The sequence below is a fragment of the Callionymus lyra genome, chromosome 7 (genome assembly GCF_982586985.1).
Source record: "Callionymus lyra chromosome 7, fCalLyr1.hap1.1, whole genome shotgun sequence".
Classification (NCBI taxonomy): Eukaryota; Metazoa; Chordata; class Actinopteri; order Syngnathiformes; family Callionymidae; genus Callionymus; species Callionymus lyra.
Window position 1 is genome coordinate 1,766,786 of NC_141824.1, and position 20,329 is coordinate 1,787,114.

General features: G+C 44.5%; 1 protein-coding gene across 3 annotated transcripts in view; it reads left to right on the top strand.

Moving 5' to 3' along the window:
* atm (ATM serine/threonine kinase) overlaps window positions 1-20,329 on the top strand; it is a 46,978-nt gene that overhangs the window by 11,037 nt on the left and 15,612 nt on the right. For 2 of the 3 annotated variants that reach the window (XM_087795262.1, XM_087795263.1), the window contains exons 21-53: window positions 213-288; window positions 630-772; window positions 831-948; window positions 1,014-1,172; window positions 1,246-1,421; window positions 2,237-2,480; window positions 3,459-3,592; window positions 4,779-4,902; window positions 4,962-5,161; window positions 6,261-6,435; window positions 7,385-7,543; window positions 8,377-8,509; window positions 8,564-8,659; window positions 8,714-8,885; window positions 8,944-9,085; window positions 9,998-10,171; window positions 10,811-11,024; window positions 11,087-11,192; window positions 11,249-11,407; window positions 12,048-12,156; window positions 12,228-12,316; window positions 12,562-12,664; window positions 14,519-14,667; window positions 14,726-14,830; window positions 14,890-15,009; window positions 15,065-15,299; window positions 15,356-15,526; window positions 16,445-16,564; window positions 16,620-16,837; window positions 17,785-17,992; window positions 18,049-18,174; window positions 19,559-19,696; window positions 19,761-19,899. In XM_087795262.1, the coding sequence (XP_087651388.1) occupies window positions 213-288; window positions 630-772; window positions 831-948; window positions 1,014-1,172; window positions 1,246-1,421; window positions 2,237-2,480; window positions 3,459-3,592; window positions 4,779-4,902; window positions 4,962-5,161; window positions 6,261-6,435; window positions 7,385-7,543; window positions 8,377-8,509; window positions 8,564-8,659; window positions 8,714-8,885; window positions 8,944-9,085; window positions 9,998-10,171; window positions 10,811-11,024; window positions 11,087-11,192; window positions 11,249-11,407; window positions 12,048-12,156; window positions 12,228-12,316; window positions 12,562-12,664; window positions 14,519-14,667; window positions 14,726-14,830; window positions 14,890-15,009; window positions 15,065-15,299; window positions 15,356-15,526; window positions 16,445-16,564; window positions 16,620-16,837; window positions 17,785-17,992; window positions 18,049-18,174; window positions 19,559-19,696; window positions 19,761-19,899 (4,934 nt within the window). The remainder of the gene's footprint in view (window positions 1-212; window positions 289-629; window positions 773-830; window positions 949-1,013; window positions 1,173-1,245; window positions 1,422-2,236; window positions 2,481-3,458; window positions 3,593-4,778; window positions 4,903-4,961; window positions 5,162-6,260; window positions 6,436-7,384; window positions 7,544-8,376; window positions 8,510-8,563; window positions 8,660-8,713; window positions 8,886-8,943; window positions 9,086-9,997; window positions 10,172-10,810; window positions 11,025-11,086; window positions 11,193-11,248; window positions 11,408-12,047; window positions 12,157-12,227; window positions 12,317-12,561; window positions 12,665-14,518; window positions 14,668-14,725; window positions 14,831-14,889; window positions 15,010-15,064; window positions 15,300-15,355; window positions 15,527-16,444; window positions 16,565-16,619; window positions 16,838-17,784; window positions 17,993-18,048; window positions 18,175-19,558; window positions 19,697-19,760; window positions 19,900-20,329) is intronic. The other variant, XM_087795264.1, reaches the window with a different exon arrangement.

Below are 20,329 nucleotides of genomic sequence, written 5' to 3' on the forward strand. Positions count from 1 at the left end.
CGTTAAAAAAAATAAAAGAATTAAATATATGTATATTTTCGTAGTTTTATTATAATGTTGGGATTTATTTAAAGCATTCATTTCTTTCAATTACATTTGTTTTTGTTTATTTATATGTTAATATTTGGTGGCACTTGCATTTTTATATGGAATTAAAAGTTTAACTTCTACAATCATTATTATTCCATGTTCACACGTCATCTTTGTTTCAGTTTCCTGAGCCGGTCGGGGCGATGTGTGGCGTCCGTTCGAGCTGCTCTGGTGAGATGTCTCGTCGGCCTCCAGGAGGTGAGTCGTGGTCCGTGGTCACTCTGATGGATCACATTTCTACGAGAAACCCTCTGATCCAATAGAAACACATTCATTCGTAGTCTCATGAAAAGCGGCTGCAGTCCCTCCTGACTGTAACAAGAAAGAGGATCCCTACTCTCTGCGTCTGTCCCAGGGCCTCCTCCTAGAATGTGGACATTGTTATAACCTCGTCACACATTTTCAGATGAACCGTTTAAATGCAGCTCACAGGAATTCATCTCTGCTGAAGTTAGATTTTATTTTCTGATGAGATAATATACTTCCATATGTCAGGAACATGGAAATCATTCTCTGGAACTCTTCTTCTACCACGTCAGGCGGATCCTAGCGGTCAGTGGGCGTCGCTGGACCTGAGAGGATCTGACTCTGAACATGGAACTCCAGTGTCCAACATTCTTCCGTCGCATCTCGCGGACGCCGACCACAGAGTCCGTTTGCTCGTGGCCACGTCCGTGGAGAGGTGAGGGACCCGTGAGTGTAGATGTTCTTTTTCCTATGTTCTCCTCTCATGGCTTCAGGTTGTTCGTGGAGTCGAGGCTGGACGGCTGCGGCAGGAAGGAGATGCTGCCGCTCCGACAGCAGCAGGCGGCGTTTGAGAACATCTACCTGAAGGCCCAGGAGGGGATGAGACCACCGGTGGGTTCATGACACGTCTGTGGTCCTGGCGAGAGCTCGCGGCTGATGATCCCTCACTCGCACAGAGAGGCGAGGAGGCGGACGAGAAGTTCAACAGGAAGGTGGCGCTGTTGAGGAGCGTGTCCACCGTGCTGTGCTGCAGCGCCGTCTGCGAGAAGCAGGCGCTGTTCGCTCTGCTGCAGTCGTACAAGGAGAACGACATCGAGGAGCAGCTCATCAAGAAGGTGGTGTTCATTCGTGAGTCCTCTTCTTCTTCTGAACACGTGTGTGTGTGTGTGTGCGTGTGTGTGTGCGCAGGTGTTGTGCAGTGTGTCGTCCACGCTGGGCTACAGGAGTGTGACGCTGTTCATCAGCTCTCATCTGGACTATCTGGTGAAGGAATGGCTGAAGCAGAGAGAGTCGGACGATCGCTACACACTTGGATCCTTCCCCATCTCTCTGCTGGACCACAGCACTGTGAAGGAGTACTACAGGTGAGGCAGGTGGGCAGGTGGACCTGGACCAGGAGGAGCGTCTTCAAAACAAAGAGGACACTGTATAGAAAAGAGGTTTTTTAAGGGGTGTTTTTAAAAGTTAAAATCACATTTTTAAGTCTTAAAAGAAACTTAATCAGCCCTGATTTTGTTTATAAACGATGAATAAATGCATCTAAAGCATTTCACAAAAAAATGATCATCTGAAATCATCTCCTCAAACAAGGGATGTTGTTCGATAGTACATCTTGTCTTTCAATTCTGTAATGTAAGGATATAATCAATGTCTAAACAAAAAGATAAAAAGTTACAAGTATGTGGTGTTCGAACCCATGTCCTCAAGATCAAACATGTTGTTCTTTACCAATTACACCTTCTGGAAACATGGTTATAGGTTAATAACAGTTAAATATTCCTGTATTTAGACCAGTTCCTGTCAAAGGTCCTGATGATAGAGCTGTGAGTTCATTCATATTTTACATCTTAACAATTAAATGAACAGCATTTAAAGATGTTTTTGTTGAAATTAAACCTCCGGCCTCTAGATGGCAGCAGTCATTATGTTCTACGCAGCTAAAGGAAGAATGAAATCCCATAAAATCCTGGCGATGACTGAGGACGAGAGGATACAGGCGACTCCGGCAGATTTTAAAGCTGATGTTTGGAAATGTTTTGTTTTCAGTTCTATTAGTTAAAAAATAGAATCACAAGACGTCACAGAAGTTCAGTGTTGCTGAAGCAAAGACTCGTACGTGACACGAACAGAACTTAAACCATTATTTTCAAGCAGATTCTCAAAGGATGATATCTTTCAGCTCCTGCTACCAAGTCCTGGTGCCGCACCTGGTCTTCCTGGACGACTTCGAGCAGGTGCGCTCCATCGGCAGGTGTCTGGAGAAGGACTGGAAGGAGCTCTTGGCAGATTGTTTCCCGAAGATCATGGTCAACATCCTGCCGTACTTCGCTGTGACGGAGCAGGACGCCGACGTGGTCCGGCACCGAGAGAAGGCCCACCGGGTCTACGAGCTGCTCAAGGACGCCGACTGTCTGGGCAAACAGGTACGTCAGCCAAAACATTATGACCAGTTCTATCAAGAGTGCTCCAAGGATGACAAACTCACAAGACTCACACTTTTATTCCATGTTCATCACAGGAAGTGACATTTAAGTCTTGAAATGTCTTTATTGTCTCCTTGTTTGGTCCCATTTAACAAACTCTTAAATCGCGTCCTTTTAACTTTAGTTTTACATTCATTTGATGTTTTTGTTAAATTGTTGACGGAATATTTCTTTCTTATCTTCAACACCGACGTCTTGATAGGTCGTTTGAGCGTGAACATCAATCTGGTGTTTGTCGTGTCACGTAGAGAACCTGCAGAAACACTTGCTCTTCACAACAATAACCAGAGTTAAGATAAACATGTTGAGTTTAGTGAGAAAACGTGCAAAAAGTGAATTCTAAAGGCTCAAAAGTCAAAGTTTGTTCATTTAAATGTGTTCAACTGTTTCGATGTATCTTCTCATGTTGCTTATGTAACAATCTTACCACGATGATAACGTGTTTTTCATTCATTACACGGTAAAAACCCGGGATTTAAGATAATTGTCAGATACTTAAAGTGTTTTTAATCTCAAAATCATTTTTCTTTGACACTTATTGATCCATGAAAGTAAAATAATCCACTTCTTGCTGTGAATATAATGCTGACAACAGTGGATGGATGGATGGATGGATGGATGGATGGATGGATGGATATATAGATGGATGAATGGATGGATGGATGGATATATGGATGGATGGATGGATGGATGGATGGATGTATAGATGGATGGATATATAGATGGATGGATGGATATATGGATGTATGGATGTATAAATAGATGGATGGATGGATGGATGTATAAATAGATGGATAGATGGATGGATGGATACGTGGATGGATAGATGGATGAATGGATGGATGTATAAATAGATGGATGGATGGATGGACAGATGATACGTCACAGGTTTGAAAAAACATCTTCAAATCTTCTCAGCGCATCGACCGTCTGATCCACGACAATCTGCCCGACATCGTGGTTGAGCTTCTGCTGACTCTGTATGAAGGACCTGCTGGACCTGCTGGACCTGCTGGACCTGCTGGACCTGGAGACCTGAGGCAGTTTGTCGGGTCAGTTACAAGTGTGTGAGTCACAAGTGTGTGAGTCACAAGTGTGTGAGTCACAGGTGTGTGAGTCACAAGTGTGTGAGTCACAAGTCACAGGTGTGTGAGTCACAGGTGTGTGAGTCACAAGTGTGTGAGTCACAAGTCACAGGTGTGTGAGTCACAGGTGTGTGAGTCACAGGTGTGTGAGTCACAGGTGTGTGAGTCACAAGTGTGTGAGTCACAAGTGTGAGTCACAAGTGTGTGAGTCACAAGTGTGAGTCACAAGTGTGTGAGTCACAAGTGTGTGAGTCACAAGTGTGTGAGTCACAGGTGTGTGAGTAACAGGTGTGTGAGTCACAGGTGTGTGAGTCACAAGTGTGTGAGTCACAAGTGTGTGAGTCACAGGTGTGTGAGTAACAGGTGTGTGAGTCACAGGTGTGTGAGTCACAAGTGTGTGAGTCACAAGTGTGTGAGTCACAAGTGTGTGAGTCACAAGTGTGCGAGTCACAAGTGTGCGAGTAACAAGTGTGCGAGTAACAAGTGTGCGAGTAACAAGTGTGCGAGTAACAAGTGTGCGAGTAACAAGTGTGCGAGTAACAAGTGTGCGAGTCACAAGTGTGCGAGTCACAAGTGTGCGAGTCACAGGTGTGTGAGTCACAGGTGTGTGAGTCACAGGTGTGTGAGTCACAGGTGTGTGAGTCACAAGTGTGTGAGTCACAAGTGTGTGAGTCACAAGTGTGTGAGTAACAAGTGTGTGAGTAACAAGTGTGTGAGTAACAAGTGTGTGAGTAACAAGTGTGTGAGTAACAAGTGTGTGAGTCACAAGTGTCTTGTGTGAGTCACAAGTGTGCGAGTCCAAAGTGTGCGAGTCACAAGTGTGCGAGTCACAAGTGTGCGAGTCACAAGTGTGCGAGTCACAAGTGTGCAAGTAACGAGTCACAAGTGTGCGAGTCACAAGTGTGCGAGTCACAAGTGTGTGAGTCACAAGTGTGTGAGTAACAAGTCACAACTGTGCGAGTCACAATTGTGTGAGTAACAAGTCACAAGTGTGCAAGTCACAAGTGTGCGAGTAACAAGTCACAAGTGTGCGAGTCACAAGTGTGCGAGTCACAAGTGTGCGAGTCACAAGTGTGTGAGTAACAAGTCACAAGTGTGCGAGTCACAAGTGTGTGATTCATTGAAGCTCACGTTAAGTCCATCGGTCCCTCAGGGAACTGGACCCGGTACCAAACCCTCCGTACTTCAGCGCCGCCGTGATCAAGGCCACCATGGACTACCTCAGCAAGTGTCACAGCGCCAACAAATCATTGGTGGCCATTTTGTCCAAGACTCCGGTACCTTTGAGCAGATTGACGGGTGTGGTTTGTGTGTTTGACGTGTGTCGTGTGTGTAGATGTCCATCCAGAGGATTCTTCTGGCCGTGTGCGAGAAAACTGCAGAAACCACCAACAGATACGAACGTCATCGAATCCTCATGATGTATCATCTGTTCGTGCGTCTGCTGCTGCAGGAGGTCAAGGACGGTCTGGGAGGAGCCTGGGCGTATGTGCTGAGAGACGTCATCTACACACTCGTGCACCAGCTCAACACCAGGTACACACTCGTCTACACACTCGTGCACCAGCTCAACACCAGGTACACACTCTTCTACACACTCGTGCACCAGCTCAACACCAGGTACACACTCGTCTACACACTCGTGCACCAGCTCAACACCAGGTACACACTCGTCTACACACTCGTCTACACACTCGTGCACCAGCTCAACACCAGGTACACACTCGTCTACACACTCGTGCACCAGCTCAACACCAGGTACACACTCGTCTACACACTCGTCTACACACTCGTGCACCAGCTCAACACCAGGTACACACTCGTCTACACACTCGTGCACCAGCTCAACACCAGGTACACACTCGTCTACACACTCGTGCACCAGCTCAACACAAGGTACACACTCGTCTACACACTCGTCTACACACTCGTCTACACACCCGTCTACACACCCGTCTACACACTCGTCTACACACTCGTCTACACACCCGTCTACACACTCGTCTACACACTCGTGCACCAGGTCAACACAAGGTACACACTCTTCTACACACTCGTGCACCAGCTCAACACAAGGTACACACTCGTCTAAACACTCATCAACTTCATCTACACACTCGTGCACCAGCTCAACCGCAGGTACACAAGCACAGACCTACACACATAGAAAACACGCACCTACACATGTGCATATATATATATATATACATACACACACGCACACAGACCTACACACACGCACGCACACACACACACACATCTACACAATCACAAACGGCCACTCTCACACACTCACACACACACTCTCACACACACACACACACTCACACTCACACTCACACTCTCTCACACACACACACACACTCACACACACACACACTCACACTCTCTCACACACACACACACTCACACTCACTCACAAACACACACACTCACACTCACACTCACACTCTCTCACACACACACACTCACACTCTCTCACAAACACACTCTCTCACACACACACACACACACACTCACACACACTCACACACTCACACACACACACACACACACACACACACACACACACACACACACACACACACTTACCTAAACCCTAGTGACCGTGACCCTCAGGTATGTTCCTCCTCAGGTGTGTCCAGAGAGACGAGGTGTGGCTCAGGACTCTCAGGCTCTGCTGCGACCTGTTGAACTGTGTGTGTCGAGCAGCTCTGCAGTTCTGTGATGACGCGCTAGACTGCCACCTACAGGTCATTGTTGGGACTCTCACGGCTCAGGTGATCAGCTGGCCTGCAGTGTCACAGCAGGTAAGAAACTCACATAGAAAATACATATAAATATATACATACATTTACGATTACAATATATTTTGAATAATAACAATGTTCACTCGATTTTATGTCATCATTTCTGAATTGAATCTGTTTTTTTAACTTCATGTAGCATTTATTTAATGGTCACTCCTTTAATTGAACATTTCTTATTCAAATAGACATTTAAATGTTTTAAGTATTCAATTATTTTGAAATGATTGCTTTAAATAATGTATATTAAAAGATTTAATTTATTATTATACCAACATTTTATGAACTTAAAAGACTTTGAATTAAAAAATATATAATTTTGAATAATTGTAATTAATTCAATTAAACAATATTAAAAGAAAACTTGTTTTTAAAAAAATAAATAAAAAATAATATATTATAAATAACAAAATTAAATTTCATTTGAATCATTTCTGTGTTGATAGTTTAATTTTATTGAATTCAAACTTTGAATGTAGAAATTTACTGAAAAAAGAAATGAAAACATTAAAATAAAGTGTCAACACGTGAAATGTTTAATCAAACGTTCATAATTATGATGTCACTCAAATATGACCTTCAAATGTTTTGGTCGAAGGTCGTTTGTAGACGTTCGACCAAAACCTTTGTAGTTCTGTCTCTAGAACTGGTTCTTCTTTAGGTCCAATGATGGAGCAGAAGCACATACACCTGCCAAGGAGCTCCTTCCACCCGTTTATGAGAATAAATGAAGATTCGTTAATGAGTCTCAGTCGTGTCTCAGCCTGACGGCAGCTGAACCTGCGCCTCAGTGAAGGTCGTCTCCAGTAATATATATGTTTTCAGGATCTCACCTGAGTTTTGTTGCAGTTAAAATCATCTTTAGCTAGAACTCTCTGGAACACAGAAGTTTCACCATGTTTTGAATGTTGATCTGAAGGTCGTTCACTATCATCCACGTGTTCTTCTCCAGGTTCTCCATCTGTTGCACTTCCTCGTCATCGACAATCAGGACAAACTGAAAGAAGCCATTTCTCTCCTGGAGCCGTTTCCGGACCTTCCTGAGTTCAAGGAGCTGCGATCGCAACAGAACCTGCTCAAGTACAACGACCGGACCTTCAGCCTCAGAGAGGTATGAAGGTCGTGACCTCATGTTTGTTGGGATTCAACTGACTCTGGTCTCGACCTCCAGGAAAATGACTCCATAACCACATGTTTGAAGGAAAATAATGCGACAGAAAGTCTGGAAACAGACCAGAATTGAAGTAAAACAAAGTTTCAAGAAAAGATTCTAAGACGTCAGAATTAAAATGATATCATCTAATGTAATCTAATGTAATCTAATGTAATCTAATGTAATCTAATGTAATCTAACGTAATCTAACGTAATCTAATGTAATCTAATGTAATCTAATGTAATCTAACGTAATCTAATGTAATCTAACGTAATCTAATGTAATCTAATGTAATCTAATGTAATCTAATGTAATCTAACATAATCTAATATTAGATCACATATTACATTACAATAGATAACAACATTTGAAATGTTCAATTCAAATGTTGAGGCTATTTTGAAGCATTGAATACTTTTTTAACAAACTAAACTCAATAATTAGTATTTTTTGAAAGGTTGACTTTCAAAAAATAATTGAATGTAAAAGAAATGAAAGATTTTTTTGATGTTGTTGTAACATTAATTATTCAAAATATATTTATGTATTCAAAGCTGATCAATTAAAAATAAAAATGTATATCTATGTGTAAAAGAAATTCATTCATTTTGAAAAAATGTTTATTATATTGTTTCTCTTAATGAATGTGTTTTGTTATTATTATTATCATTAGTATTGATGTCACGACTGCTGTCCTTTAATGACGAGTGAAAACATAGAACTATGAAAGAAAACGATCAAATAATGAATATATTGATGATCAATAACAGCTGCTCTACTGTGTTGTCAGGAGATCTCTCACTTCCTGTCCATCCAGTCATGTGACTCGCTGCCGCTGACCAGGCTGGAGGGCGTGAGGCAGCTGAGCAGGAAGCTGCACGACCACAAGGATCAGGTCCGGGATCTGCTCCGCGAGTGTCAAGGTGGGAGAACCTGAACCGGTGCTGGAGTCCTGGTCCTAACCGTGTCTCCTTCAGTGGACTCCAGCGACAGCGTCCTGGTCAAGCTGGTCCTGAACCTGCTGCGGCTCTGCAAGCTGGCGCTGAACCACCCTGGAGGAGCCGACGTCTTAGGTAGAGCGCCTGTTGCTGCGTGGTCCTGGTGTCCTGACCGTGGTCTCCTCACAGAGGCAGCAGGCCGGTGTCTGGGCGAGCTGGGCCCGGTCAACTTCCCCACCATCGCGCTGCTTCACGGCAGGAACCGGCTGCACAAGAAGGCCTCGTCTCTCTTCTCCTGCCCGGAGCTGCAGCGTCTCTTCGTGGTCCTCAGCTGCATGAACGACGCTCTCACGGACCCCAGGTGGGTCCAGGCACAGCCTCACCTGCAGCAACATCTCATCTTCTCCTGATGCTTCCAGCGTCGAGGTGAGACGAGCAGCCGCTCAGTGCCTGAAGAACATTCTGGCCTCAGCGTCTGGTGTCAACTTCTGGGAGCAGCACAAGGACAACAGAGATCCCATGCTGGCCTATCTTAACCTGTTCAGGAGAGCCAAGACGAAGGTGCTTCATCATCATCTTCATCATCTTCATCATCTTCAGCTTCATCTCCATCATCATCATCTTCATCATCTTATGTTCATCATCATCATCTTCATCATCTTCAGCTTCATCTCCATCATCATCATCTTCATCATCTTATGTTCATCATCATCATCTTCATCATCTTCAGCTTCATCTTCATCATCTTCATCATCTTCAGCTTCATCTCATCATCATCATCTTCATCATCTTATGTTCATCTTCATCATCTTCATCATCTTCAGCTTCATCTCATCATCATCATCTTCATCATCTTATGTTCATCATCATCATCTTCATCATCTTCAGCTTCATCTCCATCATCATCATCTTATGTTCATCATCATCATCATCATCATCTTCATCTTTATCATCATCTTACGTTCATCATCTTCATCATCTTATGTTCATCATCATCATCATCATCATCTTCATCTTTATCATCATCTTACGTTCATCATCTTCATCATCATCATCATCATCTTCATCATCGTCTTCATCATCATCTTACGTTCATCATCATCATCGTCGTCTTCATCCTTATCTTCATCTTCAGCTTCATCTTCAACTTCATCTCCATCATCATCATCTTCATCTTATGTTCATCATCTTCATCTTATGTTCATCATCTTCATCTTCATCATCATCATCATCTTCATCTTATGTTCATCATCTTCATCATCATCTTCATCATCTTCATCATCCTCCTTCATCTTACCTACATCATTATCATCATCTTCATCATCTTCATCATCTTCATCTTCCTCAACTTCATCATCATCTTCATCATCATCATCTTCCTCAACTTCATCATCATCATCATCTTCATCATCATCACACATCCATCAATCGTTTGAGGTGTGAGATTGAGTGACAGGTTGCTCCTCTGTGTAGGTGGAGTCCGTCACTGTGGAGGAAAGTTCTGAAGCTGCAGAGAAGCTTCGAAGTCCTGAGTTCTGGATTCCTCAGGGTCGGGGTCACAAGACTTGGCTGAAGTCTCTGTGCTGCTCTCTGCTGGACGGAGCAGTGAAGTGCGAGGCTCTGCTCCTCTGCAGACCCTTGTGTCTGGTAAGAACCGGATCGTGTGTCGACGGAGATGATTGACGTATAGAAGTTGTTTCTTGTTATTTAATCACAAATAAAAAAGAAAATCCTTCCAAATAAAAGTGGCTTCAACAGGAACAAATACTTTTTTTCTTCCATTTCAAAGAATAAATCATTTTAATTAAAAACAAAAAGGTCCTGAATAAAAAATTAAAAAATCAATAGAACAATTACTATTAATTAAAGCTTCAAATCAAAATAACAAACATTCAAATAAAAGTTACTTCATTAGGAACTAATAACACATTTTTTTATGGAAACTGTTTTATTTTATTGGAGTAACTTTTATTGTGTTTTAGCCATTTATAGTAGAACATTAGAGTCTTTTCTATTTTATTGAAGACATTTTTCTTATTCAAATTTTGTTGATTTCTTTTTATATATAAATATATATACAGTATATGTGTATACAATACAATTTTTTTCTGATGTAAATGATTTTGATTGAAGCAACTTTGCTTTTTGATTGACAGTATTATTAATAATATATTTTTGTGATTAAAGCAACTATTGTTTTGATTTATAAAAAATGTTTGATTGAGTGTGTGCGTGTGTGTGTGTGTGTGTGTGTGTGCGTGTGTGTGTGTGTGTGTGTGTCTGCAGGTGAGTGTGGACTGCTGCCAGAAACTGCTGCCACTCATCGTCCACTCCGTCCTGCTGGACGACTCGGGCGGATCTTGGCGGCAGCTTCTCTCGTCTCGCATCCAGGACTTCTTCAGCTTCTGCTCGCGCAGCGCTCAAGCTAGCAGCCGCTCGGCCACGCCCCTCACGCCGGCCACGCCCCTCGCGCCGGCCACGCCCCTCACGCCCGACGCAGGTGGAACATGGTTCGCTTGTAGCTCACGACGTGAGGATCTCAAGATTCTCAACATGTTCCAGAGTCCGACGCTGCCCGTCCCGGCCTGTTGGACACGACTTCTCTGCGGACTCTGCTGACGGTGGTGGACTACCTGCGACACCAGCCCCGCCCATCGGACGCCAGCAGGTGAGTATCTTCTGTACGTGGATGAAAGTCTCTCGTTGACCGTCCTCGTCCCTCAGAGACGCCCCCGGGACCGTGTGCGAGTCCAACTTCTGGCTGGAGCTCAACTACCTGGAGGTGGCCAAAGCCGCTCAGTCCTGCTCGGCCCACTTCACCGCGCTGCTCTACAGCGAGCTCTACGTGGACAAGATCAAGGCCAACATGGAGGCCGACACCAGGTGAACGTCCAGCGACGAGAACGTTTAACAACCTTTGACATTTTCTTCAATCGTTACATGGAAATCCAACATGTTCACTATTAAAGGAAACCAGCACATAAACAACAACAATTACAAATATATATTATAAAATATACTATTCTTTTATTTTCAACATTTTCTAAATTTAAACCACATTTTTCCAGCACTTTTTAATGAAACAAATCTTCTTCAATATGTAACATTTGGTCGTATTATTATTATTATTGTTTAATCTGCACGAGACCTGATGTCTCAGATATAAATAGCTGAGGCTTCGATTACGACACTTCCACTGACTCTACAGTAGGTGGCAGCAGAAGGTGTTTTTATTTCCTTCTTTCTAGTATTAAATGGTGCAAAGAAGGTCATTGTAAAAAAGTCCACTGCAAGTGTGTTGTGTATTTACTTTTACGACCAGAATAGATCAATTAAGATATTGTTGAAATAAAATTAATAAAAAAGTTAATTTAAAGTATTTCTTAACGTTCCTGCTCTGATCCGTGTCTTCAAGTTTTTAAGTTCAACCTTTGAACCCTTTGAGTCGTCACCAGTCGCCAGTTGTTCCTCAGACTGTTCCAGTGAAAGGTTCTTAACCAGAGACTCTTCGTCTCCGTCCCAGAGGGAGGTCCAGAACGTCCCGGAGGATCCATTTTGAGGAGAGCAGCCAGAACTTCACCATCTCCAGCCTGACGGAGAAGAGCGTGGAAGACACGAGCATCAGTCTGCAGGTCTGACTTCAGACAGAAAAGATGTTTATTTAAATGTTAGTTAAGATCAATGTGTTGTTCTGTGAGAGCAGGAGCTGCTGATCGACGTGTACAGAAGCATCGGTGAACCCGACTCTCTCTACGGCTGTGGTGGAGAGACCATGACGAGTCCTCTGACCAGGTGCTTCAAACCAACCATTGATGGGTTTCTGTCTCTCATCGTCTGAACACACACACATGTGGTCGTAGCTGAGTGTGTTGTCTGTACACACCAGTACCAACCATGATGGCACTGGTTCTGGTTCTGGTGCTAAATACTAGACCAGAAAGACAAGCAAAGGACATGTGATTTTACAAGATAGGTTTCTTTGTTTCTTCTGTGGAACTCAATCAGAATCTTCTGTGTGGTCTTCGTTCATCGTCTAGGATTCGAACCTATGAGCACGAGGCCATGTGGGGCAGAGCTCTGGTGACGTACGACTTGAATTCTTCTCTTCCTGAAGTCACGAGACAAGTTGGGATCGTGGAGGTCAGTGTTCAGTTCATGACGAGTTAAAACAAACCTCGAGTTAAAACAATCGTCGAGTTAAAACAAACCTCGAGTTAAAACAAACCTCGAGTTAAAACAAACCTCGAGTTAAAACAATCGTCGAGTTAAACCAAACCTCGAGTTAAAACAAACCTCGAGTTAAAACAAACCTCGAGTTAAAACAAACCTCGAGTTAAAACAAACGTTGAGTTAAAACAAACCTCGAGTTAAAACAAACCTTGAGTTAAAACAAACGTTGAGTTAAAACAAACCTCGAGTTAAAACAAACCTCGAGTTAAAAGAAACCTTGAGTTAAAACAAACCTCGAGTTAAAACAAACCTCGAGTTAAAACAAACCTCGAGTTAAAACAAACGTTGAGTTAAAACAAACCTCGAGTTAAAACAAACCTCGAGTTAAAACAAACCTCGAGTTAAAACAAACCTCGAGTTAAAACAAACCTCGAGTTAAAACAATCCTCGAGTTAAAACAAACCTCGAGTTAAAACAAACGTTGAGTTAAAACAAACCTCGAGTTAAAACAAACCTCGAGTTAAAACAAACCTTGAGTTAAAACAAACCTCGAGTTAAAAGAAACCTTGAGTTAAAACAAACCTCGAGTTAAAAGAAACCTTGAGTTAAAACAAACGTTGAGTTAAAACAAACCTCGAGTTAAAACAAACCTCGAGTTAAAACAAACCTCGAGTTAAAACAAACCTCGAGTTAAAAGAAACCTTGAGTTAAAACAAACCTCGAGTTAAAACAAACCTCGAGTTAAAACAAACCTTGAGTTAAAACAAACCTCGAGTTAAAACAAACCTCGAGTTAAAACAAACCTCGAGTTAAAACAAACCTTGAGTTAAAACAAACCTTGAGTTAAAACAAACCTTGAGTTAAAACAAACCTCGAGTTAAAACAAACCTTGAGTTAAAACAAACCTCGAGTTAAAAGAAACCTTGAGTTAAAACAAACCTCGAGTTAAAACAAACGTTGAGTTAAAACAAACCTCGAGTTAAAACAAACCTTGAGTTAAAACAAACCTCGAGTTAAAACAAACGTTGAGTTAAAACAAACGTTGAGTTAAAACAAACCTCGAGTTAAAACAAACCTCGAGTTAAAACAAACCTCGAGTTAAAACAAACCTTGAGTTAAAACAAACCTTGAGTTAAAACAAACCTTGAGTTAAAACAAACCTCGAGTTAAAACAAACCTTGAGTTAAAACAAACCTTGAGTTAAAACAAACCTTGAGTTAAAACAAACCTCGAGTTAAAACAAACCTCGAGTTAAAACAAACCTTGAGTTAAAACAAACCTTGAGTTAAAACAAACCTTGAGTTAATATGGCGACAAAACTTCAGTAACAAGTTCAAATAAAAAGCTTTTCTGAGTTTGTGTCAAGAACGTGATATGATCGCGATCAACGACATGTTGAACAAACATATATTGAGTTTCTTTTAAATCATTATTCGTAGAAAAACTACAACACAGTTACATGATGAACATCAGCTTAAATCATTTCAACAGAAGGATCTTTGTCTTTACAAGAGAATAAATACAATCAAAATGTTTATTTTGAATGTTTTAAATCAATAAAGTGCTGTTGATTATCGATCATATGAAACACAGGAACGTTGTTGATCAAAGTCTCAAAAGAAAGTCACTTAAGTTAAGAGTTGATCAAAAACATCAAGAACATCTCAACTGGTGAATTAAAAGTACTAGTCATAGTAGTAACTAGTAGTTTCACTAGTGAGTGTACGTATAGAGCCTTGATCTTCTTACGACCTCCAGTCAAGACATTGTAAAACTCTGTTTGAATGTCCAGGATCTTCTCTCTTACCTGCTCTGGTCCAACAGGGTCTGCAGAACTTCGGCCTGAGCGGCGTCCTGACCACCTACATGCGGGGCCTGGAGAGCGAAGGTGTGGACTGGGGGGCCGAGCTGAGGGAGCTTCGCTTCCAGGCCGCCTGGAGAAACTCTCAGTGGGACTGCGATGTGCTGGATCGGTAAATCTAGTCCTGGCCAGATGTTGAACGTGTAGCTCAGTAGCTTCTGTTGCTCCAGGAGCGAGAGGTCCAAGCCAGGGATCCACGAGTCGGTGTTCCTCGCCCTGCAAGCGTTACGGGACAAAGAGCCGACCACGTTCGATGACGCGTTGACTCGGACTCGGTGAGTGAGATGGACTTGTGTGTCGTCGATCTTCATGACTCCAGGGTCGACTCCCGCAGGAGAGCTGAGGTGGAGCAGGTGTGTGGAGGGAGGCTGGAGGCCGTCTCCTCGCTGTACCCGACGCTCAGGAACCTGCAGAGCCTCAGCGAGCTGGAGAGCATCAAAGCCCTCTTCTCCAGGTAAAGCTGCTGCTGGACCTGTTGCCATGACTGGAGCCTCATGACTCTTCTCCAGACCCTTCTCAGAGCTTCTCCTGAAGGACGTGTGTCATCAGTGGAGGCAGCACTCGCTGCTGCTCGTGGACAGCGACTTCCTGTTGGTGGAGCCCATCCTGGCCGTTCGCTCCGTCGCCATAACGACCCTGATGTCCAGGATGTCCGACCCGGACGGCGTCCAGCACCTCAGCTCCATGTTCACCGAGCACCTGCTGGACCTCTGCCGGGCGGCGCTGAAGGCCGGGAACACCCAGGTGTGTTTCTCTCCTCCTGGTTCTGTGAAGCAACTCTTGACCTGGTCCATGTCCAGCTGGCAGAACGGGCCGTGTTCCAGATGAAGACGCAGGACGTCGGACCGGCCTGGACGTCAGCGCCGGTGTCTCCGTGGCAACTGGAGGAGGTGCGGGTGTTCTGGGCCAAGGGTGAGCAGGGTCTGGCTCTCGGTCTCCTGAGGCAGATGACGCATCGCCTGGAAGAAAAGGTGAACGTGGATCTTCATCGATCATCTGATCATCTGATCACAAAACTATTGTCTTCTCAAAAACACTTCATGTAGCATTAAGCTAACGTTAGCGCGACATATTTATCTCACACTTCAGTCAAACTTCCACATATAAGAACCTGAATCGCTCAATGGTGAGGAATGATGTTTGGATAGAAGGTCCTGCTGTCTCCAGCCACATGTAGAGCTTCAGTAGAAGATGAACAAGAGACGCAGACGAACAACAAAGTGGATCCAGAACAAACGATTAAAACAAAGCGCGGAGTCACGGGGCGTTTATTCGCCGCTTCAAGTCAAACGAAATACAAGCTTTACGATCGTGACCGGACACACTTTTTGTACAGGTCAGTAGTCGCGGAGAAAAGGTCCCGATCTGTAGAAACATCGCTATATTTAAGGAACATTTCCCGCCCAGGGGGTCGTCCTTTCCGGCCAAATGGTCCTTTCAAGTTCCCTGTGTCACGATCCCCTATTGAGAGACATCCTGATTTGTTTTCTTGTAATCTAATCATTCAAGTCTTCTCGGGCGAGGGTTATCTTCTCTTCCGTCTTTTATCCCCCCTTTCACAGGTGTGTCTTCGTTCTTTGATCTACGATTTAAGGTGTGATTTGCAGATAAACAGATCAATAACTGGTGTCGTATCTAATTCTGATCCGAGCTTGTCTTGAACCAGTGGATCAGTCTGAGTGGATGTTGATGTGAATGTAAAGTCAAACGTTTAAACTCTTAGATCAAGCAGTATTTTATACTTTATATTTGGATTATCTTTTAGCATTAAGTTAAGTATGGCGTATACGTATAAGTGTATAATAATTTTAATCTAACACGATGTATTCGTAATCAATGTTTCTCTCAGTGAAGAAACGATGATGACTCCAAGTGTCTTGGTCTCGCAGGTGGACTTCAACCCCGCCCTGGCCCCGGTCTACACCGAGTGTCTCCGGCTGTGTGGGAACTGGCTCGCTGAGACCTGCCTGGAGAGTCCTGGAGTCATCCTGGAGAAGTACCTGGAGAGGGTGAGATGGAAGCCTCCTCCTCTGGACGAGGTTCGATTCTGGTTCATCTTCTCAGGCCGTGGAGGTGATCGAGGAGGACTCGGAGAGGCAGGACTCGCGGCTGCAGGGTCAGCGTACTGAAGCCTTCCTGTCTCTGGCTCGCTTCTCCGACGCTCAGTACCAGAGCATCGACAAATACATGAACTCCTCGGAGTTTGAGAACAAGCATGCTCTCCTGGAGAAGGCCAAGGAGGAGGTGGACCTGATGAAGCAGCGTGAAGTCCGGTCCAACAGGTCAGTCCTGGAGCCACTCGCTGTACATGACTCCTTCTGTGACTCCTTCTGCGACTCCTTCTGCGACTCCTTCTGTGACTCCTTCTGTGACTCCTTCTGTGACTCCTTCAGTGACTCCTCCTGTGACTCCTCCTGTGACTCCTCCTGTGACTCCTTCTGCGACTCCTTCTGTGACTCCTTCTGCGACTCCTTCTGTGACTCCTTCAGTGACTCCTTCAGTGACTCCTTCTGTGACTCCTTCTGTGACTCCTTCTGTGACTCCTTCAGTGACTCCTTCTGTGACTCCTTCTGTGACTCCTTCTGTGACTCCTTCTGTGACTCCTTCAGTGACTCCTTCAGTGACTCCTTCAGTGACTCCTTCAGTGACTCCTTCAGTGACTCCTTCAGTGACTCCTTCAGTGACTCCTTCTGTGACTCCTTCTGTAACTCCTTCAGTGACTCCTTCAGTGACTCCTTCAGTGACTCCTTCAGTGACTCCTTCTGTGACTCCTTCTGTGACTCCTTCTGTGACTCCTTCTGTGACTCCTTCAGTGACTCCTTCTGTGACTCCTTCTGTGACTCCTTCAGTGACTCCTTCAGTGACTCCTTCTGTGACTCCTTCTGCGATGACTCCTCCTGTGACTTCTTCAGTGACTCCTTCAGTGACTCCTTCTGCGACTCCTTCACTGACTCCTCCTGTGACTCCTTCTGCGACTCCTTCACTGACTCCTCCTGTGACTCCTCCTGTGACTCCTCCTGTGACTCCTCCTGTGACTCCTTCTGTGACTCCTTCAGTGACTCCTTCTGTGACTCCTTCTGTGACTCCTCCTGTGACTCCTCCTGTGACTCCTCCTGTGACTCCTTCTGCGATGACTCCTTCACTGACTCCTTCTGTGACTCCTTCTGTGACTCCTTCAGTGACTCCTCCTGTGACTCCTCCTGTGACTCCTTCTGCGATGACTCCTCAGGTACACAGTGAAGGTCCAGAAGGAGCTGGAGTTGGACCAGAAGGCTCTGTCCAACCTGCAGGCCGACCGCCAGCGCTTCCTGATCAAGGCGGTCCAGAACTACATGCAGTGCCTGCAGGAGGGCGAGGAGCACGACTGCTGTGTGTTCCGTCTGGCGTCGCTGTGGCTGGAGAACGCAGACGTGAAGGAGGTGAACGACTCCATGAAGGTTGGAAGATCAGCATCATCTGGAAGAACCACTGCTTGACCGAGTCTCTCGTGCAGGACGGCGTGGAGAAGATCCCGTCCTACAAGTTCCTGCCGCTCATGTATCAGCTCGCGGCTCGCATGGGAACCAAGATGGCCGCCGGGTCTTCTGAGGACGTGGGCTTTCATGACGTGTTGACTGAGGTGAAGATCTGTGTGGATGATGCTGGTCTGAGGGGTCATTCATCTCAACATGAGTCACCACAGTTAGCCACAAGCTAAGCTAGCAACTGAACTAAAGTTTACATTCACTGTCTTTCAAAGTTGAAAAATACTATATAAATATATATGTATATATATATATATATATATATATACATATATATACACACGTACACACACACACACTCACACTCGCACACGCACGCACACACGTACACACGTACACACACACGCATACACACACACATACACACACTCACACACACACACATACACACTCACACACGTACACACTCACACTCACACACACACGTACACACATACACACGTACACACACATACACACTCACACACGTACACACTCACACTCACACTCACACACACACGTACACACATACACACGTACTCACACACACTCACACTCGCACACGCACGCACACACGTACACACGTACACACACACACGCATACACACACACATACACACTCACACACTCACACTCACACACACACGTACACACATACACACATACACACGTACACACACATACACACATACACACACGTACACACACATACACACATACACACACGTACACACATACACACATACACACATATACACACATATACACACATACACACACATATACACATATACACACATATACACACATACACACACATATACACACATACACACATACACACACACACGTATACACACACGTACACATATGTACACATACGTACACATACACACATACACACATACGCGCACACACGCACACACATACACACATACACACATACACACATACACACATACACACATACACACATACACACACATACACACATACACACATACACACATACACACATACACACACATACACACATACACACATACGCGCACACGCGCACACACGCACACACGTACACACATACACACATACACACATACACACATACAGTATATAAACACTATTTTACCACCAAAAATGTGGAATAAATCGTGTCAAATGGTGTGGGAGCTTGAGACTTTGGCTCCGACCAGACTTTACGTGACGTCCTCAGCTTTCTGTGATTTAAGTAAGAAAGTAATTTATATTTATATAGTACTTTTCCAGACCAGGGTCACAAAGCGCTTAAACAATCAAAACAATACTCAATAAAGTCTATACTTCTTAAAGAAACTGTGCATTTGTAAAAGCTCACAGAAGGGTTTGTCTGTGATGTCAAGTCATTGATTTATGTGTGGTTAAAAGTATCACAATTTAAAATATGTGAATGAAAGAAAGGATACTTCAGTATCAAGTTGTTCACCTTGAAGGAACATGACCATCATGACCTTGAACCTGCAGCTCCTCAGCCGAGCGTGTCTGGATCATCCTCACCACACGCTCTTCAGCGTCTTCGCTCTGGTCAACGCCAACAAAGACGAGAGCGTCTCGAGGTCGCGTCCGGCGAGGAGCGCTCCGGCGCAGTCGCCCTTTGACCTGGTGAGCCGGTCACGACCTTGACGGACACGAGTGTCTGGTGAGACGAGGCTTCTTCTGTGTGCAGGAGAGAACGAGTGTCGCGCAGAAGATCATCCACTCGGTGAAGAAGAAGAGAAGCAACATGATCCGAGGGATGGAGCGACTCTGTGACGCTTACATCGCTCTGGCCTACATGGACGTCAGTCGACACAAGACGGAGAAGAGTGAGTCCACACACACACACACACACACGCACACACACACACACACACACACACACACACTCACACACTCACACACACACACACACACACACACACACACTCACTCACACACTCACACACACACACTCACACACTCACACACACACACACACTCACACACTCACACACACACACACACACACACACACACTCACTCACACACTCACACACACACACACACACTCACACACACACACACACACACTCACACACTCACTCACACACTCACACACACACACACACACTCACACACACACACACACACTCACACACTCACTCACACACACACACACTCACACTCACACGCTCGCTCGCTCGCTCGCACACACGCACACACATACGCACACATACGCACACATACACACATACGCACACACGCACACATACACAC